This window comes from Salvelinus sp. IW2-2015, linkage group LG13 (assembly GCF_002910315.2).
Source record: "Salvelinus sp. IW2-2015 linkage group LG13, ASM291031v2, whole genome shotgun sequence".
NCBI classification, from domain to species: domain Eukaryota; kingdom Metazoa; phylum Chordata; class Actinopteri; order Salmoniformes; family Salmonidae; genus Salvelinus; species Salvelinus sp. IW2-2015.
In genome coordinates this window covers 44,060,335-44,084,821 of record NC_036853.1, presented here as the reverse complement: position 1 = coordinate 44,084,821, position 24,487 = coordinate 44,060,335, and the positions used below count along the sequence as shown (strand labels likewise).

General features: G+C 41.9%; 1 protein-coding gene across 1 annotated transcript in view; it reads right to left on the bottom strand.

Annotated features, from left to right (window-relative positions):
- tacr3a (tachykinin receptor 3a) overlaps positions 1–22,361 on the bottom strand; it is a 34,551-nt gene extending 12,190 nt beyond the window's left edge. The window contains exons 1-3 of the mRNA XM_024147390.2: positions 21,678–22,361; positions 14,753–14,941; positions 11,883–12,033 (exon numbers count right to left, since the gene is read on the bottom strand). Coding sequence (XP_024003158.1) covers positions 11,883–12,033; positions 14,753–14,941; positions 21,678–22,051 — 714 coding nt within the window. The 5' untranslated portion in view covers positions 22,052–22,361. The remainder of the gene's footprint in view (positions 1–11,882; positions 12,034–14,752; positions 14,942–21,677) is intronic.
- Positions 22,362–24,487: the final 2,126 nt, after the last annotated feature.

Here is a 24,487-nt window from a genome sequence, read left to right as displayed (position 1 = left end):
TGGGCAAGTTAAAGGGTGTTTTTAAACCTCAAAAGGAGTCTCTGTTGAGATGAGCACTTTCCAGGCCATCTGTTATGTAGAGTTTAGAAGACTCTTAAGAGAGGAATGTTCAGTGCACTGCATTTTCATGTGTTTATTTCCTTTGCATATAAGAACTAATATAGTGGTTATTAAATTCAATTGAGAAAATAAATGGCCAACTCATTCCCTGAGGCCTTCAATAGCAACTGACCAATTTTGTCTTTTTGGTTTCAAAGGCTCATTTGTTCAAAGAAATAAAAAATGTACTGAGAAATGCTCTTTCAAAAACATCAATGCAACTGATGTGAAAGACTGTACAGTACCTTCTGCTCTTTGAGTGACATTGTGACAGACATTTATGAATGTGACATGCTGATTACAGCTTCAAGAAAATAGGAGACAAAAAAAGTTTGGAAAAAAATACTGTATGTTAACCAAATGTACTGTTTAATGTGGGATCAATTCATTTCCAAGACAAGTCCTGGTAAGGACATGAAATCCTTCAAAAGTCCAAAATAAATACAGTATATTTAATTCACCCTGGCTCAACCCAAAGAAACTACAAATCCTTTGAATTCAGTCCTACAGAACACCTACTGATTTGAATAGACAGTCTACTCAAATAACCAGAGAAAATATATTTACACACCCAGAAGCTACAATGAATAAACTGTCTATCCTTTCTTTTTATTCCTATTATTGTCAATATTACCATATTATGCCCCCTTTCACAATAACCACTTGGAAGCAGATAGAAAACAAACGTCAGTTGATTTAAACTAACACCGGGGGAGAAACCTTGTGTTATAAATACTGAATGTTAATGAACATTTAAATTTGGATAATGGATATTGAATTATTCAGTAAGAGAGCTGAACAGTCTTGGGGCATGTCGTCCCCGACATAAGATTGATATTGCATGGTAATGTCGGTAAGTGACTAACAATAAGTTAGACTAGAGGAAAACCAGAGGATGTAGCGCTACTAACAACGATGAGATAGATAAATAGTGAGAGAAAAAGATAGAGATAGAGAAAAGAAAGATACAGAAAGAGCATTTTAAAGTTTTGTGGTGGAAGCATCATGTTATGGGTATGCTTGTCACCGGTAAAGTGAGTTTCAGGATCAAAAGAAAAATGAAAGGAGCAAAGCCTCAGTAAAAAGGTAGAGGAAACCCTGCCTCAGTTTTCTGAATACCTAACCCTGGCATAGTTTGATTTTTCAGCGGAACAATTATATACATTGAATGCCCAAGGCTTTCCAAGAGGTGTTGAGTGTTCCTAAATGATCCAGCCTCAGTCCTGACTTAAATCTGCCTAAAAATCTGAGACAAGGCTAGAATATTGCTGTCCGACAATGGTTCCCAACCAAATATACTGAGCAATGTTATCTGCCCGAGGGAGTTATCCAACTGGCACCCCCGTCCCGACGTTACCTGAACGCTCATCTGGGGCCCGCTAATCGTTAGCTGTCTTATCGGCTGCTATCTGAATAATCATATCGGACAATTATTATTATTATTATTTTTTTTTATTTTTTTTTCTTGGGCCACTATATCTATTTTGCCAATTTGGATTGATCCCCTCTACCACACGGAACCCCACTAACCTACCGACGGAAACGCACGAGGTATCTACAATTAGACYTCCATCCTATGCTATCTTGCTACCGATAGCCTCTACCCGGCCTACTGTCTGGATCGCCGTGACCCCAACCAACCTCTACTCACTGGACCCTTATTGATCACTCGATTAAGCATGCCTCTCCTTAATGTAAATATGCCTTGTCCATTGTTGTTCTGGTTAGTGTTTATTGGCTTATTTCACTGTAGAGACTCTAGCCCTGCTCACTATACCATATCCAACCTCTCAGTTCCACCACCCACATATGCGATGACATCACCTGGTTTCAATGATGTTTCTAGAGACAATATCTCTCTCATCATCACTCAATACCTAGGTTTACCTCCACTGTATTCACATCCTACCATACCTTTGTCTGTACATTATTCCTTTAAGCTATTTTATCGCCCCCATAAACTTCCTTTTACTCTCTGCTCTAGTAGCTCTAGACGACCAATTCTCATAGCTTTTAGCCGTACCCTTATCCTACTCCTCCTCTGTTCCTCTGGTGATGTAGAGGTGAATCCAGGCCCTGCAGTACCTAGCTCCACTCCTATTCCCCAGGCGCTCTCTTTTGATGACTTCTGTAACCGTAATAGCCTTGGCTTCATGCATGTTAAAATTAGAAGCCTCCTCCCTAAGTTTGTTTTGTTCACTGCTTTAGCACACTCTGCCAACCCGGATGTTTTAGCCGTGTCTGAATCCTGGCTTAGAAAGACCACCAAAAATTCAGACATTTTCATCCCCAATTACAAGATTTTCAGACAAGATAGAACGGCCAAAGGGGGCGGTGTTGCAATCTACTGCAAAGATTGCCTGCAGAGTTCTGTTTTACTATCCAGGTCTGTTCCTAAAACAATTTGACTTCTACTTTTAAAATCCACCTCTCTAAAAACAAGTCTCTCACCATTGCCGCCTGCTATAGACCACCCTCTGCCCCAGCTGTGCTCTGGACACTATTGTGAACTGATTTGCCCCCCATCTATTTTCAGAGCTCGTGCTGCTAGGCGACCTAAATTTGACATGCTCAACACCCCAGCCACCCTACAATCTAAGCTTGATGCCCTCAATCTCACACAAATTATCAATGAACCTACCAGGTACCACCCCAATTCCGTAAACACGGGTACCCTCATAGATATCATCCTAACAAACTTGCCCTCCAAATACACCTCTGCTGTTTTCAACCAAGATCTCTCAGCGTCACTGCCTCATTGCCTGCATCCGTAATGGGTCAGCGGTCAAACGACTCCACTCATCACTGTCAAACGCTCCTAAACACTTCAGCGAGCAGGCTTTCTAATCGACCTGGCGGGGTATCCTGGAAGGATATTGATCTCATCCCGTCAGTAGAGGATGCCTGGACATTTTTTTAAATGCCTTCCTCACCATCTTGAATAAGCATGCCCCATTCAAGAAATTTAGAACAGGATCAGATATAGCCCTTGGTCTCTCCTGACCTGACTGCCCTTAACCAACAGAAAAACATCCTATGGCGTTCTGCATTAGCATCGAACAGCCCCCGTGATATGCAACTTTTCAGGGAAGCCAGAAACCAATTATACACAGGCAGTTAGAACAGCCAGGCTAGCTTTTTCAAGCAGAAATTTGCTTCCTGCAACCACAAATTCAAAAAGTTCTGGCACCCGTAAAGTCCATGGAGAATAAGAACACCTCCTCCCAGCTTCCAACCGCTCTGAAGATAGGGGAACCACTGTCACCACCGACAAATCCACTATAATTGAGAATTTCAAATAAGCATTTTTTTCTCGGGCTGGCAATGCTTTCCACCTGGCTACCCCCTACCCCGACAACAGCACTGCCCTCCCCTCTGCTACTCGCCCAAGCCTTCCCCATTTCTCTTTCTCCCAAATACAGTCAGCTGATGTTCTAAAAGAGCTGCAAAATCTGGACCTTACAAATCAGCACGGGCTAGATAATCTGGACCCTTTCTTTCTAAACTATCTGCTGAAATTGTGGCCACCCCTATTACTAGCCTCTTCAAACCTCTCTTTCGTGTCGTCTGAGATTCCCAAAGATTGGAAAGCAGCTGCGGTTATCCCCTCTTCAAAGGGGGCGGACACTCTTGACCCTAACAGCTACAGTCTATATCTATCCTACCCTGCCTTTCTAAGGTCTTCGAAAGCCAAGTCAACAAACAGATTACCGACCATTTCGAATCCCACCATACCTTCTCCGCTATGCAATCTGGTTTTCAGAGCTGGTCATGGGTGCACCTCAGCCACGCTCAAGGTCTATAACGATATCTTAACCGCCATCGATAGGAAACAATACTGTGCAGCCGTATTCATTGACCTGGCCAAGGCTTTTGACTCTGTCAATCACACACATCCTCATCGGCAGACTCGACAGCCTTGGTTTCTCTAATGATTGCTCGCCTGGTTCACCAACTACTTCTCTGATCGAGTCAGTGTGTCAAATCGGAGGGTCTGTTGTCCGGGCCTCTGGCAGTCTCTATGGGGGTGCCACAGGGTTCAATTCTTGGACCGACTCTCTTCTCTGTATACATCAATGATGTCGCTCTTGCTGCTGGTGATTCTCTGATCCACCTCTACGCAGACGACACTATTCTGTATACTTCTGGCCCTTCTTTTGACACTGTGTTAACAACCCTCCAGGCGAGCTTCAATGCCATAACACTCTCCTTCCGTGGCCTCCAATTGCTCTTAAATACAAGTAAAACTAAATGCATGCTCTTCAACCGATCGCTGCTGCACCTGCCCGCCTGTCCAACATCACTCTCTGGACGGCTCTGACTTAGAATATGTGGACAACTACAAATACCTAGGTGTCTGGTTAGACTGTAAACTCTCCTTCCAGACTCACATCAAACATCTCCAATCCAAAGTCAAATCTAGAATTGGCTTCCTATTCCGCAACAAAGCATCCTTTACTCATGCTGCCAAACATACCCTTGTAAAACTGACCATCCTACCATCCTCGACTTCGGTGATGTCATTTACAAAATAGCCTCCAAAACCCTACTCAATAAATTGGATGCAGTCTATCACAGTGCCATCCGTTTTGTCACCAAAGCCCCATATACTACCCACCACTGCGACCTGTACACTCTCGTTGGCTGGCCTCGCTTCATACTCGTCGCCAAACCCACTGGTTCCAGGTCATCTCAAGACCCTGCTAGGTAAAGTCCCCCCTTATCTCAGCTCGCTGGTCACCATAGCAGCACTACCTGTAGCACGCGCTCCAGCAGGTATATCTCTCTAGTCACCCCCAAAACCAATTCTTCCTTTGGACGCCTCTCCTTCCAGTTCTCTGCTGCCAATGACTGGAACGAACTACAAAAATCTCTGAAACTGGAAACACTTATCTCCCTCACTAGCTTTAAGCACCAGCTGTCAGAGCAGCTCATAGATTACTGCACCTGTACATAGCCCATCTATAATTTAGCCCAAACAACTACCTCTTTACCTACTGTTTTATTTATTTATTTATTTTGCTCCTTTGCACCCCATTATTTCTGTCTCTACTTTGCGCTTTCTTCCATTGCAAACCAACCATTCCAGTGTTTTTAGTTTTTATTTACTTGCTGTGTTGTATTCACTTCGCCTCCATGGCCTTTTTATATTTTTATTTATTTATACATATATTTGTTTGCCTTCACCTCCCTTATCTCACCTCACTTGCTCACATTGTATATAGACTTATTTTTTCACTGTATTATTGACTATATGTTTGTTTTACTCCATGTGTAACTATGTGTTGTTGTATGTGTCGAACTGCTTTGCTTTATCTTGGCCAGGTCGCAATTGTAAATGAGAACGTGTTCTCAATTTGCCTACCTGGTTAAATAAAGGTTAAATAAAAAATAAAAATAAATAAAAAATACAGTGCATTCGGAACGTTTTCAGGCCCCTTGACTTTTCCCGCATTTTGTTACATTACAGCCTTCTAAAATGGGTTAAATAAAAAAATTACCACATCAATCTACACACAATACCCAATTTGTTGAAATAACAGAAATACCTTAGTTACATAAGTATTCAGACCCTTTGCTATGAGACTAGAAATTGAGCTCAGGTTTATCCTGTTTCCATTGATCATCCTTGAGATGTTTCTACAACTCGGGTGAGAAGGGCCTTGATCAGGGAGGTGACCAAGTAGATGGTAAATAGTTTCCTAGGGTTAGAGGCAGAAGCTTGACATTTAGAGTGATATAACGCGGCTTTGGCAGTGGATACAGAGGTAGAGAAGGTAGAGAGGAGGGAGTGAAAGGTTGATAGGTCCTCTGGAAGTTTTGTTTTCCTCCATTTTCGCTCAGCTGCCCGCAACCTTGTTCTGTAAGCTCGCAATTAGTCACTCAGCCACGAAGCAGGAAGGGAGTGCCGAACAGCCTCTAGTAAAGATGAGGTCAAGCGTATTACCTGCCTTGTGAATGGAAGGGGACTGGGAAAGGGTGAGGTCAGAAGAGGCAAGAAGGGGAAAGAAAGAGTAAGAAATAAATTATTTGAAGGCAGATGTCGGGAGGTTGAAGTCGCCAAGTACAAAGAGCTGTGACCATTGTCAGGAAATTAGTTTATCAAGGTGTCAAGCTCATTGATGATGAAAGATGACAACAATGTCAATCTTGAGTGCACAAGTTACAGTGACAGCATGGCATTCAAATGAGTAGATGAGCGAGGGAGAAAATAAAAAACCTCCACGAGAAATGAGTAGCCCTGTGCCACCACCAGAATCTCTCAGACTATGAGAGAAAACGTAGTCAGATGAAGAGAGCAGCTGGAGTAGCAGTATTCTCTGTGGGGATCCATGTCTCCGTCAGGGCCAAAAAGTCAAGGGACTGAAGGGCACAATAGGCTGAGATGAACTCCGCGTTTTTGACAGCAGATCGGCAGAGACCAGGAATTCCACATGGGTTGTGCACACAGGGTACACTAAATTTGAAGGGTTGCAGCCAAGGGGTGGGGAGGATCTGGACAGCTTACAGTGAGATGAGTGAACAGGTATAAAAAAAACACACACGTCTGAAAATAACTAGGTAAGATACTCAAGTGAGAGAGTGGTGTGGAGCCTTCCTCTCTTTCCTACCTCAAACAACTCTGCAGAACCGTCTTTGTTTCGGTGATGGTCTTAGTTTTGCAACGAGATCATCGGTTTCAGCTGCCGCTGAGGAAACAGGGGAGACTGGAGAACTAATACTAATTGCTAATTGCCTTGCAAAGGTGAAGACCATACCTCCTAGTCGGTACGAATTGCCTAGGAGAGGAGAAACCACTCCCCCTCTAATACATCCACTGATTACCAAAACAACAACAGTCACAAATTGCCCTGCCCCTTAATCCTAGTTGATGTGTCAACAATCATCTGCACGTTAACCACCAAGTAGGCTGCTGGGAAGACAGGCAGCACTTAAAGCAGAACGACAGTTAAAAAAAGACAGTACCAGACAACAAAATATAAAGACAAAAATTATACTTATCAATCCTGGATATCAGGAGTCCTCTAGCTAGAGAATGACCCAGAATAGAGGAGTCCTTTAGACCGCGCCAGTTCAATTCAATATATGTTTTATGCCCAAAGAACATCCACAGTCCCTATTGATCACCACCATGGGTGCACCCACAATTTTTCATGATTCAGGCATTCGCCTAACAGTACCTTAAGCTTGTAAAGATAATACAGTCTGTACGCATCAAATGGATCCAGATTATGACAATACAGTGCTCTCTACTCCTCAAGCAAATTTTGATTTCATTTTGGAAAACAGGAAAATAAGAAAGTTATAGGAAAACAGTGCTGGCGCTAAGCTAGGCTCAGTGTGGCCTGACAGAGCAGAACAGTACCTGAGGCCACTAACGCCCTATTCAGACTGTCTCTGAGCACCTAACCTTATCTGAACCCCATTCACCTGGGCCCGTATTTATACAGCGTTTCAGAGTAGGAGTGCTGATCTTATACTTTTTTAAATAAACAAAATATATTTTATACTTTTTAACCTTTTCACACGTACCAACAAACAGGTGTGATCATTCTACAGTGGTCCCTGCAGCGTACGCTCAAACCGGTGTGATTAGAATGCTTCTTTAGAAGTCCAGTTTCGATTGATGCAACAGTCAGAGTTTGAGCTGGCCACACTGTTTTTTCACAGAAACATTTTGCACGAACACAGTCCTTACAAAGTTATGTCCTGAATGTGACCAGTTTATTTTGGGATGTAATGTTCAGACATTCAGAGAAGTAGAGACAGCCTTACACACTCCTCCAAACCGCAAAATGTAGGCTACATTTGTTCTAGCGCTAACTGAGAAAAGATTAACATAACACCAGCAGTCATATTTAGATAACTCTCGGCTGACAGAAACCACAATATGAATTAGGCAATAGGAATTACTATTTATAATTCATCACGTCACGGGTGAGCTCACCATTGATCGAAATAATTGAGTAAAACACTTTGTAGTAATCTAAAGTTATCCGACGATGGGTAGTTTGTGCGCGCCGCCATGTTTGTTTTTTACTTGAAAGATGAGAGAACCATTCCTTCACCTCAATTTAACATCTTTGGTCTGAGAGACGTTTACGTGACACCCACTTTCCCAACAAGTTCGACAAAAAGTTAGAACATATGAAATCTTACACTACTTCTCTACTATTCAAATCGGAACAAAAATATCTGCTAACAATCAAAAGTTACAGCAGTTTGTCGGAGTTTAAAGTGATGTAAAGTAGCTAGCTAACGTCAGCTAACAGCTCTCTCATGTCTCTTCACTGAGGTCCCAAACAGAGCCGTTGCTATTAATACTCACACACACAGAGGAGCCCATGGGACAGCGAAGGCAAAAACCATGAGGAGGGTGAAGAGAGTGATTGAATTTAGAACAATAGTGTAATGATGATGAAGAATTGTGAACACCAAGAAATAAGCTACAAGGAGGCAGCCAAGCCAAGAGCGCGTCGTCTTCCTTCTCAGAATCGTACACCATGCTACTCAACTGGCTAGTTTTCCTGTCTTTAAAGAGAAGAGTGGTTTGTACATTGATCCTGCTACCCTGATTGGATAGATGGAAGCCATTTCCGTTCACTCGCTTCATATTTCACCTAATCACTTCTGATCGCATGTGTCGGTCTAATCATTTAAATTACTGCGGCCTGTCAGCCTGCTACTATGATAAATCAATAGGCGAGGACATTTGCTAGCAGCTACCAATGTGAATTGTATCTAACAAGCGAAGTGAGAGTAGGGAAAGAAGAAGAAACGCTGATCTGCATGCGGACTGAGTGACAGCAAACTTGTCTGCCAGCTTGCCCTCCAAGTTTGGAGGACAAGACACACAGTCACACACACACATCCGCATGCTGCTGCTAATCTGCAGCTGTTTTGTTCTATAAACCTGCAGATATATATTTTTCCAACATCTATTTAGGCATAATAAAACACTTTTCCTTTCACGAATATCAACTGTCAATTTATGGATAACAACACACTAGAATCTGATACTTAGGCTAAAGGGGGGGAAAAAATCCATTGTTTTTTATTGCGTGTGAAAACTTCTTTCAGTTTTTACACGGGTCAACATAGACATTTTAATATGAAGGAGAGTTCGGTTCAGTCAGTCAGCATCAGTGATTTGTATTTTCCTGCAACTTTCTGAAACGGCACAGGAATGTCCCTTGTGTGTGTGTGTGTGTGTGTGTGTGTGTGTGTGTGTGTGTGTTGCTAGTGTGATGTGTGTGTTGTGTGTGTGTGTGTGTGTGTGTGTGTGTGTGTGTGTGTGTGACTACACTTTGTGTAGCCAATAGTGATGATGCTAATGATAAACTACTTCTGGTGGAAATGAAAAACCTTTTCAATGAAATGTTAACTACGAGGTGGCCTATGCATACTGTACCTGGTAGAATGATATCAATCTAATGGCCATTTGTTTAGCAAACTCTTGCAAAACACACCCAAAATCTAAATGTATATTTTTTCCAGACCTCAAAAGCAGCCCTTGATGTGGTTTACGCATTGTTGTGGACTTAGAACATCCAATTGTGTTGTTTTTCTCTTTACAAAGTGTGGTTTTGAGAGCAAAAACTTACAAAAAAATGGGGGGGAAATTAAACCTGAAAAAACTAATTGGAGAAGACGGAATATGGGAAGAAACAAGACGAATCAGGCAAAAAATAAAATAGATTTATAGGGCCCTATGTATGCTATGCTCAGTTAACATGTGTGTCCCCCTTGGGTTTAAAGCTGCTCAGAGGGAAGGGGTTCCCCTTTTCTGGCCAGTGGGTCCCTCTTCCAACTGATCTCCCTCCAGTCCAGAGAGGACTGTCATCCAAATACATAGTGATTTTTGGGGGGTTTATTTGTATAAAACTTAAGCAATGCCTCATTGTCTTCTGTGTTCTATTATTACAGTTTACATATACTGTCGTGTTCTAGTAGCAGAGTGTATACAAGTGTAGTAGTCCTAGTATAGTTATTTCTGATTAAATGTGTGATCTAACTGCCGCACAGTCCAAAGTAATACGATTGATATATAGTAGTATATCAAAGTAATCAGACCAATTATTTTTCTACATTTAACTTTGACTATATGTACAGTAACTGCTTTGCTTTAAATAGTAAAGTAAAACTTCTTCCACTACCACAAAAATACTTTTAAAGAGCTAAATCAAGCCCAACTACTTTACTTCATGTAAAGTTACCATGTAGTTCATTGTGATCTTACAGGCAAAACTTATACTAGATCAGCACTCCAACTCCGAGATGCTTTATGAATATGGGCCTGGGGGTGGAGGTGACCTTCTCACTGTTGAAACTCTATGGTTTATCCAGAGGTATTGTTCTGATACATAGAAAGGTCTCTTCACATACAATAGCCTAGCATGGTGCTCCAGTCCGTTCGTGTTTTAGCCAACTTCACACTCCATCTCTCTTGTCTCTGTGGTCTGTAGAGTGTGGACACTCTAGTGCCTCCAGTCCAATCCTTATCACTCATATTAATTCCCAGTGGAGGTGCATCTCCCATATTTCCTGTCGGCCTAAGGCCATTTACCCAGCAGGGCTCCCAGTTTAAAGGGGCAATCTGGAATTAGTACAAACATGTTTTAACTCAAATGGATGGCCAGTTCTTGCATCCATATCTTCATCCATGAATTTGAGAGTGGTTACATTTATCCAGCCCCATACCTTAGCCGTTTAGCAAAAAAGTGGTAGGGTGACAGCTTTGCTGTTGTTTGAATCCCAGATTCCCCCTTTAAGGAGCCTCTTAGTCTTAGTGCCAGGATGGACAGGGCCTGATCCACCCACTGTGGTCGATACTGAATCGCATTGGCACAAATTTCTAGAGAGAAAATGGGTCAAAATCCCAAAGAAAATGTAATCTGTTTATTGGAGTGTGTACCAACAATCTGGGACAGTTTCCAATAAATTTTTCCGGTTTCTGTTTAACACAACTACTTTCTTAGGAAGCACATTTTATTCTCAAAACCAGAAAACAACACTGACAAGTCAACTGTTCTGACTGTCTGAGTATGCCTGTGACTCACAGAGTAGACAGTCCGGAGAGTATATCCAAGTGTTGACTTTTGACATCAGTACGAGATGGCGGGCCAAGCTCACAGTGCCTCGGGAGTCCATTAGCATTCAAAGCTAGCGCTGCATGTCAAAAAGCAACTACGTCAAAAAAACAAGGTCGACGGAGGAACGGCGACCACGAGTCAGAAAAAACTAACGTCTCAAATTCGTTTTTCATAGACTTAAAGGTCTGTGCTGTGTTGCAGCGATTAGGTTGTGTTGCTAGGTTTTCCTCTGCGGAGATTGACCAATGTGCCGGATTAGGTGACCCAGACTGTAACGTAATAGTTATTGTGAATGTCGAAACACATAAAGACACAGTAAATCCTCCATTATCGTGTTATAAACACACTCTGAGTTTGTCCCCATAGTACAGTATGTGTGTAGTATGTGTGTTTTGATGTATTGTATGTCGCCGTAGTACACTAACCCTTTGCCAACTCACTTGAGTGATTTTTGGGCACTTTGAAGATACAGTCAAAAACTCATTACACAATAATTAATCTCTCTGTCTGTGAAAATCCTAGTGGATGGCGTATATAGCATTGCTACTGCCTTAAAGTTCATGAGACCTGAAGCGCTGTCACCCCAGAACCAGAGATGCCTTTTCTGGGTCAGTGGTACTGACAGAGCATCGTAAATACATTGTGTTTGTTGTGTTGTGGGTTATTATCCAGGGTCTGCTCTGGATTTACCTTCCTCTTGGCCCGGAGCTGGCCGTGGTAGTTGTCAGATGAATCCCCCGGGATCTCTCCCCCCCACAGCGTCACCCCGACGATGGTGTAGGTGATGCCCATTACCATTAGGGGCAGTAGGTAAACCAGTAGCATCACAATGATATGAAACCTGGGCACGACAGGGAGAAGAAGAAAACCAGAATGTAAACAAAGATGATTGATTAGAAACAACAATGAGCAAAATGGCTCTGGCCCATTTTTAAAGAGGATATGCGGGCAGAGAAGTAAGGGATGAGAGGAGGGAGGAAAATAAGGGTTAGGTAAACTAGACATGATAAAAAGAGCAGTTCAAATCTCAGAGAGAGGAGAGAGAGAGGGAGAGTTAGGGAGAGAGAGGAGAGAGAGAGAGAAAGAGAAAGAGAGTGGAGAGAGAGAGAGAGAGAGTTAGGGAGAGAGAGGAGAGAGAGAGAGGAGAGAGAGAGAGAGAGAGGAGAGCGATAGAGAAAGAGAGAGAGAGTACCAGTGTGCACTTCCAGAGAGGACAAAAGCAAAGGGAAGAGAGAAAAGCCAACTGTAGGTGCTAATAGGATGACGCGTTTATACTGTAACACAACAAAAGGAATGAGGTGAGATAACACATTGACTGGTAGAGAGACGATTGAAAAGAAGGGCTATGCTAAGCTAGCCTAGAGAGGGCAAGCTAATCATCTCTATCTCAACTGGTACAGTCACATCTTTCCATTGTCACAGCCAATGTGTGATGAGCGCTCCGGCACAATATGGCTGCCATAATGCATCATAATGCTGCCATATGCATCCCTGAAGAAGGCCACGGGCTGAAATAACAATAAATACGCTTTTCTATCAACTTCCACTGTCCTCCAAGAGTTGTTGAATATCCTCCTCACTTCAGTTGGCTCCTCAATTCATGCATCCCATAATGCATAAGCTACCATAAAGTGTAACCATGTAAAACTGGTGTTAAACGGGTGTTAAACGTGTCTCATATGAAGTAGTCGTATAGACGTCTAGAATGAGGTGGCCTGGTACGATGTACCGCGGCCAACATGAGTTCAAATCTGACCTACTGCTTTTTCAGCACTCTCTCTCCTACCTTTCACCTCTATCTCTCTCTATCCAATAAACAAATAAACTTTAAAGATACAGTTGAAGTCGGAAGTTTACATACACTTAGGTTGGAGTCATTAAAAGTCATTTTTCAACCACTCCATAAAATTCTTGTTAACAAACTATAGTTTTGGCAAGTCGGTTAGACATCTACTTTGTGCATGACACAAGTAATTTTTCCAACAATTGTTTACAGACAGATTATTTCACTTATAATTCACTGCATCACAATTCCAGTGGGTCAGAAATGTACATACACTAAGTTGACTGTGCCTTTAAACTGCTTGGAAAATTCCAGAAAATGATGTCATGGCTTTAGAAACTTCCGATGGGCTAATTGACATAATTTAAGTCAATTGGAGGTGTACCTGTGGATGTATTTCAAGGCCTACCTTCAAACTCAGTGCATATTCGCTTGACATCATGGGAAAATCAAAAGAAATCAGCCAAGACCTCAGAAAAAAAATTGTAGACCTCCACAAGTCTGGTTCATCCTTGGTAGCAATTTCCAAACGCCTGAAGGTACCACGTTCATCTGTACACACAATAGTACGCAAGTATAAACACTATGGGACCACGCAGCCGTCATACCGCTCAGGAAGGAAGACGCGTTCTGTCTCCTAGAGATGAACATACTTTGGTGTGAAAAGTGCAAATCCAATCCCAGAACAACAGCAAAGGACCTTGTGAAGATGCTGGAGGAAACAGGTACAAAAGTAATTTATATCCACAGTAAAACGAGTCCTATATCGACATAACCTGAGAGGCCGCTCAGCAAGGAAGAAGCCACTGCTTCAAAACAGCCATAAAAAAATCCAGACTACGGTTTGCAACTGCACATGGGACAAAGATCGTACTTTTGGAGAAATGTCCTCTGGTCTGATGAAACAAAAATAGAACTGTTTGGCCATAATGACCATCGTTTACGTTTGGAGGAATAAGAGGGGAGGCTTGCAAGCCAAAGAACACCATCCCAACCTTGAAGAATGGGCGTGGCAGCATTGTGTTTGGGGGTTGCTTTGCTGCAGGAGGGACTGGTGCACTTCACAAAAATGATGGCATCATGAGGATTGAAAATTATGTGGATATATTGAAACAACATTCTAAGACATCAGTCAGGAAGTTAAAGCTTGGCCGCAAATGGGTCTCCAAATGGACAATGACCCCAAGCATACTTCCAAAGTTGTGGGGAAATGGCTTAAGGACAACAAAGTCAAGGTATTGGAGTGGCCATCACAAAGCCCTGACCTAAATTCTATGGAAAATGTGTGGGCAGAACTGAAAAAGTGTGTGTGAGCATGCAGCCTACAAACCTGACTCAATTACACCAGCCTGTCAGGAGGAATGGGACAAAATGCACCCAACTTATTGTGGGAAGCTTGTGGAAGGCTCCCCGAAACGTTTTGACCCAAGTCAAACAATTTAAAGGCAATGCTACCAAATACTAATTGAGTGTATGTAAACTTCTGACCCACTGGGAATGTGATGAAAGAAATAAAAGCTGAAAAATAAATCATTCTCTCTACTATTATTCTGACATTTCACATTCTTAAAATAAAGTGGTGATCCTAACTGACCTAAGACAGGGAATTCTTACTAGGACTTAAATGTCAGGAATTGTGAAAAACTGATTTTAAATGTATTTGGCTAAGGTGTATGTAAACTTCCGACTTCAACTGTATATACTGTATATTTTGTATTAGGCTTGAAGGAGGCTAGTCTACAAAGGAGGCTACTGGGCTAAAGGTGCCGTTACTCACATGAAGGGGTCGTCCTCCTTGCGGGGCCAGGCCACATAGCAGATGGTCCGGCGGGGCAGGATGCGGATGGTGGAGTAGAAGCAGAGGGGGAAGGCCAGCACCACAGCCAGCGCCCAGATACACAAGATCACCACCTTGGTGGCTGTGGCCGACAGCCGTGGCTTCAGAGGGTGGATGATGGCCATGTACCTGCAGGGATCAAGATGTCGAAATGGGGTTGAAGGTCAAACATAAGGAAAGGGAAAGGGGATACCTAGTCAGTTGTACAACTGAGTGCATTCAATTGAAATGTGTCTTCGCATTTAACCCAGCCCCTCTGAATCAGAGGAAGTCCGCTCATTAATTTAATTTAGGAGTCAGGGAATTAATTGGAAGTCCAATTCATTAATTTAGTTTTTGTAGTGGCAAATTACATAAATGAATGTGTGAAGGTTATATAACATGTTTGACATGCAATTTGAATGATTTAATTCAATTCCTGTACTGAATTGAGAAGGAATTGACTGCAACCTTGCTCCTGTCTTGGTCTTCTGTGTTTCCAAAACACAAAGATGTTCCACTTGAGGTCTGGCGGTCTCTATTGTAACATGGATTCATTCATATCCAACCAGATGCTTTAGAACAAAGCCACGGACAAAGTTGAAACAATGGATCGTCCAAATTAGTGGGAGATTACTCTAAACACACTGTAAGCCTGGGGACACACTTTATTATGCTGCTGTGTCCTCTGATTTGCCTCGCTTTATGACTGTCCATTACTGAGAGCCACGGCTCGTTGATGCTAATGCTAATTATCATCTCCTATCCTTGAATGAAGCGCCTCGCTAACAGACAAGTTCCCTTCAGGACTCTGTTTCTGATAACTTTCAGAGCCCTGGCTGCCACCTCAATGACAGTCCGAAATCCCCCAAAGGGCCGTCGCTAGAGAGCAGTCCGTGCAGTCCCTTAACTCGTCTGTAATCACTTGGCATTTAGTCTGAGTGGCACTTGGGCCCTGGTATTGAGATGAGAGGAATTCAGAATTTGTCAATTTAACTTCAGTAGTAGTCCAGGTGTGTGTGTGTGTGTGTGTGTGTGTGTGCGTGTGCGTGTGCGTGTGCGTGTGCGTGTGCGTGTGTACGTACAGTGCTACTGGTTGATTAAAAGAGCCGAACTACGCAGGGGTCTGCTCTTTCAGGGCTTCATTGTATTTCATCACAGACATCTCATTATGGTGTTTTCCTGAGGTCTTTTCTTAGGCGAAAGCAATACCCAAGGGCCGCCAAGACCAAAATTGATACTTGCAATGAAGCATTTCGTAATTTCTTTAGGCAATAAAAGGAATAAAGGGTGGAAGTAATGCATGAAAAGGGTAGAGGGTGAAAATCCTGCAGTAGCCTACACATCAGTCTTCCAAAATGTCTTACTCTCCCTTTGCATCACAAAATTGGCAATGAAAGAATTTGAGCATTTCATTCATTAAACCTCTCTGGGATATTTGGGACGCTAGCGTCCCACCTCAACAACAGCCAGTGAAATTGCAGGGCGCCAAATTCAAAACAACAGAAATCCCATAATTACATTTCCTCAAACATACAAGTATTTTACACCATTTTAAAGATAAACTTGTTGTAAATCCAGCCACAGTGTCTGATTTCACAAAGGCTTTACGACAAAAGCACACCAAACGATTATGTTAGGTCAGTACCTAGTCACAGAAAAACACAGCCATTTTTCCAGCCAAAGATAGGAGTCACAAAAAGCAGAAATAGAGATAAAATGAATCACTAACCTTTTGATGATCTTCATCAGATGACACTCATTGGACTTCATGTTACACAATTCAGGTATGTTTTGTTCGATAAAGTTCATATTTATATCCAAAAATCTCAGTTTACATTGGCGCGTTATGTTCTATAGTTCCAAAACAGCTGGTGATTTTACAGAGAGCCACATCAATTTACAGAAATACTCATAATAAACATTGCTAAAAGAGTGTTGTGCATGGAATTTTAGATCCACTTCTCCTTAATGCAACCGCTGTGTCAGATTTTTACAAAAAGCACACCATGCAATAATCTGAGTACAGCGCTCAGACAACAAAACAAGCCATACAGATATCCGCCATGTTGTGGAGTCAACAGAAGTCAGAAATAGCATTATAAATATTCACTTACCTTTGATGATCTTCATCAGAATGCACTCCCAGGAATCCCAGTTCCACAATAAATGTTTGATTTGTTCGATAAAGTCCAAAATTTATGTCCAAATACCTTCTTTTTGTTTGCGCGTTTAGTACACAATCCAAACTCACGAGGCGCGGGCAAGTCCAGGCGAAGGTTCAGACGAAAAGTCATATTACAGTTCGTAGAAACATGTCAAACGAAGTATAGAATCAATCTTTAGGATGTTTTTATCATAAATCTTCAATAATGTTTCAACCGGAGAATTCCTTTGTCTGTAGAAATGCGATGGAATGCAGCTAACTCTCACGTGAGCACGCGTGATCAGCTAATGCCAGACCCCTGATTCAATCAGCTCTCATTCCCTCATCCTTCACAGTAGAAACATCAAACAAGGTTCTAAAGACTGTTGACATCTAGTGGAAGCCTTAGGAAGTGCAATATGACCCCATAGACACTGTATATTTTATAGGCAATGACTTGAACAACTACAAACCTCAGATTTCTCACTTCCTGGTTGGATTTTTTCTCAGGTTTTTGCCTGCCATATGAGTTCTGTTATACTCACAGACATCATTCAAACAGTTTTAGAAACTTCATAGTGTTTTCTATCCAAATCTACTAATCATATGCATATTCTAGCTTTTAGGACTGAGTAGCAGAAAGTTTACTCTGGGCACCTTTTTATCCAAGCTACTCAATACTGCCCCCCACTCCCAAAGAAGTTGGCCCAGTGCAGTCAAAAACTGGATTTATCTGTGTTCTATATATATTTCCACACTATGAGGTTGGAATGATACTGTGAAATTGTGAAAATTATGATAATGACCTTTAAGTGTAAGAGCTGTTTGAAAAGATCGCCTAAACTCAGCCTGTTTTGGTGGGATGGAGTTTTATCCTGCCTGGTGACACCACCTCTCTGCCAGCTAACGTACTTGAGAAATTGCTTTTTCCTAAGAAGCTATTCTTGTTTCTTTTTGACTATTTTAATTGAAAACAATCACAGTAAGGTACTTAATTTTTATGCAGAAATTGTTTGATATTGAGATAAAAACGTCTGCATTGGAACTTTAATGATTTTGTAACTTGCATAGTCTCAGCCGGTAACATCAGTTATGGGCTGCTGTGCCTAACATGACCGTCTAAGAATAACGAAAAATAATGAAGTGAGGGACTTGCTTGAAGAGTGTCAACTACCAACAATGGTAAATCTAATCAGTCCCATCTCAAAGAATACACTCGCTGACAGACTGGCACCTCGTCACACTCTTCCCGCTAAACGTGAGTGTGTGTGGGAAGATGTCTTGCCGTTTTTATTTTAATAGGTGTGTGTAGGAGTCTTATCTGAAGTGCTGTTCACACAGGAAATTCGTTTTACTTCCACATGAAATAGGGATGGAGGGGTGGAATGGGGGCACATTCTGCCCTTAATAGAAGGGGGGCACATTTACGGTTGGCCACCACATTGCAACCCTGTGCCATTTCCAATGCGACAGACTGTCTGAATTGCGCTGCACATCAGTTCAGCCATGCAACAAGTAGGACTGGAGGTTATGTCTTTCAATCTGGGTCAAATCTATGTTCTCTGGTCCTCTTGTTCTCTTCATCTCTGGCATGGGGTGATCAAATTGAAGGGACACCTAAAAATATGGAATTGTCTGCCTCGGCTGCAGGAAGGTCATGGAGAGCAGAGCCTAAAGGGTGCTCCTTTTGTGTTGTCGCAGCCCTGCAGGAGATACCAGTGGCTCACACTCACTACTTCTCCTCCATTATCACACCATAGCTCTACAGTATATAATGTAACATGGGGATATTGATCAATATCAAATCAGCCAGAGTCCCATTTGAAATGATAATCTCATTAAGTGACAAGAGAGTCATTGGGGGATGTGTGTGTGTCTGTGTTTTGTGTGTGCCAAGCCACTTGTGTTTGATGCAAGGGTGTGTGTGTGTACATGCATGCCTTTTATGGAAGGTGCGTTGGTGTGTGTGTGTGTGTGTGTGTGTTGTGTGTGTGTGTGTGTGTGTGTGTGTGTGTGTGTGTGTGTGTGTGTGTGTGTGTGTGTGTGTGTGTGTGTGTGTGTGTTGTGGTAGTGTGTGTGTGTGTTGTGTGTTTCTTGTGTGTGTCTATGCGTGTGTGTGTTATTTTACAACCAAGTCTGGCATCTGGCTTTGACTAGGGTATAACAAACCCTTCAGGCCTGTGGTGTCGGGAAACAATTCACTTTGAGGTCAAAACAACAAGTCCTGTCTTGTCTGTCTCATCTCTTTAGCAGACTATCGGAGAATGGTGTCAACAGTAGGACAGCAACTCATAGTGTTTGACTGACACCCGTTGATGAATACTATTCAGTTAAAATGCCAATTCCAATCAATCTGCTGTCAAATTAGTGAATCATTTAAATTCACTGCAACCAATCAACCAATCAATTTCTTATAGAAATAAGAGAGCCGAGATGACTCTCTATGTATACAGTGCATACACAGTATATCAATGCACTTCATAGTTAACACCAGATTCGTTTGTGCTTATAGCCAGCTCCTATGATCATAATCAAGCCATGTATTGGCATGACAAGGCATAATAATGACCATAGGAGTTGGCAAGGCAGCGCAGATCCAAGCATACTATCAATATTTAACTACACATTTATCTAATGGGTAGCGTTTCTCTGAACGGTCAACTGATGTGAAGTGGATGCACACTAACACAACCCTCAGAGGCACCTCCATCACCGGAATGGATGTGTGAGCTTCCCAGTGACCACCCCCTGAAGACGCCATAAATAAGATATTAGTGTCTGAAAATGTCCAATAATAGTGCGGGCTTGTGCCAATTTGTCAAACGACTGTAATTAGGGGTGTTGTCCAAATGTAGGTTTTATTTTCCTCGAGTGTAAGTAAACCCAGTGAAGAGTGGTACTGGCGTTTCTGTATTTCTATTTGTCATACCTACACACACAAACACACGCTAAACTGCCACACCCTACACAGATTGCAAGCATATGATCGCCCGTGCACCGCAGGCATGCACATCACACACACACACACACACACACACACACACACACACACACACACACACACACACACACACACACACACACACACACAGTACTCTGCCACCCCACATGCAAGCAGGCCATCAGTGTTGTGTCAATGTGACGTTCTACCTGCTACACAGAGCGTGTTGTTTTGAGAGCAGAGGAGCAGAGGGGAAGAGGGGAAGAGCGTCCTTATTCCATTTTTCCTTATCGTACCATATTCATTGATTATGCATAAGTTATATGCAATAGCTTTAGTCCAGTTTCTCACAAGTACTCATTAAATTGTTGCTAGTGGTTGTACTAAATGATCCTCTAATTACACAAGTTGCTTTTGTATACAATGTGAAAAGTAATCTATGTAGCTAGCTAGAGTTTCTTCTCGACAGTATCTTCTTGGCTTCATAAATCTTAGTAAAATAACCAATGGTGTCTAGTGGAGGCCATATGCAACCAAAATCAACTTTATTTCTAATGATGATTCACAAGATAGAATTAACACGTGTGTCAGCCATCGAGAACTGAACCTCAGAGATTCTTGAGCTTGGACGCTGCCATTGGACGTGACGCAACGCGAGCACAACATGGACAGTATAGCAGCTTTCAGTGATTTCAAAGGAAGCATTCCCCCAATGGCTGATGACTGACGGCAATACCAGATGCACGATGGCTATAGTGTAGCAGACAAACCTGCAGTTACTGATATGCCAGAACACGCTACAGAAACCTGACACCGGCTCCGTCTAGATTTACAGTGTGAATCACAAGGACATTTCCAACATAGAACCTGTAATACAGCTGTGCTCTGATGGTCTGGATAGGTGGCAGTAGTCTGGATATTCCATGTCTCTTGATATGACTGCCAAGGTAAGTTAAGAATATGTTTCACCTCCCCTGACCTCCATCAAGAAGATGAAAAGCATTGCTAATTTCACGGTTACTAATCTTTTTTTATCTTTTCATTTTTTCACTTTTCAAAGGCATAAATGTACACACATGCATGTACGCAGGCATCCACATACACAGACACACAGGCACGCATCATTGGACACACGCAAACTCATGATTACACATGCAATAGACTGCCCTCCCCAGCATAGACACACGTAGGCATGCACACACACAAATTAACATTCATGCATGCATGCACAGACACACGCTCACACACAATATATACCCTACACACACACACACACAGGCATACACACACACACACAGGCATGCACACACACACACACACACACACACACTGTATCTCACACAACACACTTGTCATCCTACACATGCAGGTGTGCACACACACACACACACACACACACACACACACACACACACACACACACACACACACACACACACACACACACACACACACACACACACACAACCTACTGCCTAGATAGAATGAACAAAGAAACATACATTTCCTTAAACTGGACAAAATGCAGCCATGGTGTGTGATCTCCATTCAATAACTACTTGAGGGAGATGGGGGAGGGAGGGTGGGGGGAGAATACCAGTCCCCTACAACCTCATCAGCATCACCATGAAGAGTGAATCCTATGTTTTTTTTACTGGTGGAAAATGCTTGTAAAGAATCATGAGAAGTGCTGAATAATAAAGTGTATAGATCACCATCATAATAATTCATAATTAATCATAATACATAAATACCATTATTGATTTAAAAAGTAGGCATGATCAGCATCAGTTGCCTACCTATCAACGGCAATTGCAGTCATCGAATAGATGCTTGCGAACACGGAGGTGACGGGGAAAAAGTTGTGAAACCTGCAATAAGCCTCTCCGAAGTACCAGTCTCCGTGGGCAGCATATATGAAATTAATTAATGTGTTGAAGGCGGCCATGGATGCGTCCGAAAATGCCAAGTTCAAAAGGAAATAGTTGGTGACTGTCCGCATTCGTTTGTGGGCGAGAATTATCCATATGACAATGAGGTTTCCGAACACAGCCACCGCCAAAACGGAGCTGTAGGCGACCGACCACAGGGCAACTTGCCAAGGCGGCTGAACAAACTGATTCGTAAAGTTCCCCGTTGTTATGTTCGATCCATTGAGTGCCACGGCTGCCATTGTGACTTCAATTGTCACTTCCTACTGTGGAATAAGTAGTTTTTTCAGGCTGTGTCCTTGAAATCTTTAGAGAAGAGTAGATATTTAGAGAAGATTAGATAGCTGCACCACCGCGCGCAACGCACCTCTCCGCAATACGCCAGTAAAAATTATCTCAACTTTGAATAAAAAGACCTGTCAGCTTCGACTCCACCGCAGTCGCCTGAACGCATCCCATTTAGAATTTTAGCTTTGAGTGCATGCCTCTACTTCGGTGAAGATGGCAAATACGAAGTATAAGTTTCCATCCGCATCCACCACTTGCCTCCTGTTGAATGTGAGCGCGATGGCACCGCGGGGCCCCCAAGCATATGCAGTATAAACTGTGCGCGCATATAATGACGTACCACCAGTAGAAGCTGGCACAAATAGGCTAGAAAACTCGATTGATTCTGGCACTGCTAATTTTAAACTCGGTGCGGGACAAATAGGTCGGATCAGGCGTCTGCCTACACTCAGTAAACCTAAAAACACAATCCCCAGTGACAACATGATGTTTGAATATTTGGGAATCCCCCGCATGCATTCAAATATCAGACAGCATATCCATATTTTTCATGTTTTATCTTCTTACCACAGTTGATCAATTCTGTCAAACAATTAGGGCTTTGATTTGTTACTGATATCTTTGCAAATATTTACTTTTGAGAGATATGTTTAATGTTTAAGTGCAAACAGTAGCCTTTTAGTCATATACCTTAAATGTTTCCACCATGGCATGATGGCATGCATCTCATGTTAGGTTGATGTAGCCCAAGCCTTACAAAAATAACGTCAACAAAATCAGCAGGAAAAAAATGCATGCGGTTTTCAGATACAGGTATGAACACATATGTTTGAATAAATCACATGTGAAAAATGTCACCAATCAGACAGATGATTTTTGGACACCTGTGAAGTTTCACATGACTCAGAGGTTGTTTCCCAACATTTCACATGTGATATTCTAAATTTGACATACTGTATGTGCTTTGTAAATGGCAGGATTAGCACCCAGGTCTCCCACTGGGTTTCTCTTCCAATGTACTGTATTGGAGTTAATTAATGGAGTTAATTCCAAATTCAGAATTTGCTCGAATTGAGCTGTAATTAAGATTTTTTTATATCAAAAGCATTACAAGAATATGTCTTGATTTTGTGTAAAGTATCTGTTTGCAAATTTTGGTAAATTGATAAAGCACACTTTCTTTAGACTCAATGTCAAAAAAAAATCCATTGCATCATTGTTTTTTGCTCTATAGATTATGTATTTTGGATGTTTTCAGTGTCTTTTAAATGCTTTCAGACCATGTGATTAATCACGATAAAAAAAAGAGTGCACTAAAATTGAGTGCTGAGCAATTACCCGAAATGTTGGTTATTTTTTGTTTTTTAAACAACTAATGGACCGATGTCGGTTCTATTATTTTAATTCCATTTCGCTAGTTTTTTTTTCAGTGACCGCAATGCGCAGTTTCTCAAGAGATAAATCAGATCAAGCCCAAACTGTGCGATGTAGTAGGGAGTTGTAGTTTCCAAAAGGCCAATATTCTACATAGTTTAGCCCAGAAAACATGGTAAGTAATTATTTTATTTATTTATTTTATTTCATCTTTATTTAACCAGGTAGGCAAGTTGAGAACAAGTTCTCATTTACAATTGCGACCTGGCCAAGATAAAGCAAAGCGGTTTGACACATACAACAACACAGAGTTACACATGGAGTAAAACAAACATACAGTCAATAATACAGTAGAAAAATAAGTCTATATACAATGTGAGCAAGTAATTACAATGACCATAATCCATTGCGCCCCTACTTGTCCAGTCTGAGACAGAGAGAAGAAGCTCAATCGAGAGGGATAGAATAGTTGCTTCGTGAGGTATCTCTACCTGAAATGACTTGATCTAAAAATGATAGTTGGTATTCAGCAGTCATAAAAGTATTTCCTTTAAAGAACTACTAAAATAGGACATTTTTGTCAGGCAGCATAGGAAGCATCTCTATAGAGATGAGATGATGACTTGGAATGAAATAACGTCATCAAACAGGCCTAAAACAAATGTAATATACACAACTGACATTTTTTATTAAAGTAAAGTCATCTGAATAAATGATGGTTGATAAGCAGACAGTAATGTGCAGTCACTACCATCATGGGACTGTTAATAATAGTTTTATTATGTGTAACGGCTTTCGTCGGTGGAAGAAGGAGAGGACCAATGTGCAGCGTGGTAATTGTTCATCTTGTTTAATAAAAGTGAACACTCAAAATACAAAAACAACAAATGTGAAAAACCGAAACAGTTCTGTCTGGTGCAGACACACGAAGACTGAAGACAACCACCCACAAAACCCAACACAAAACAGGCTACCTAAATATGGTTCCCAATCAGAGACAACACAAAAACACCTGC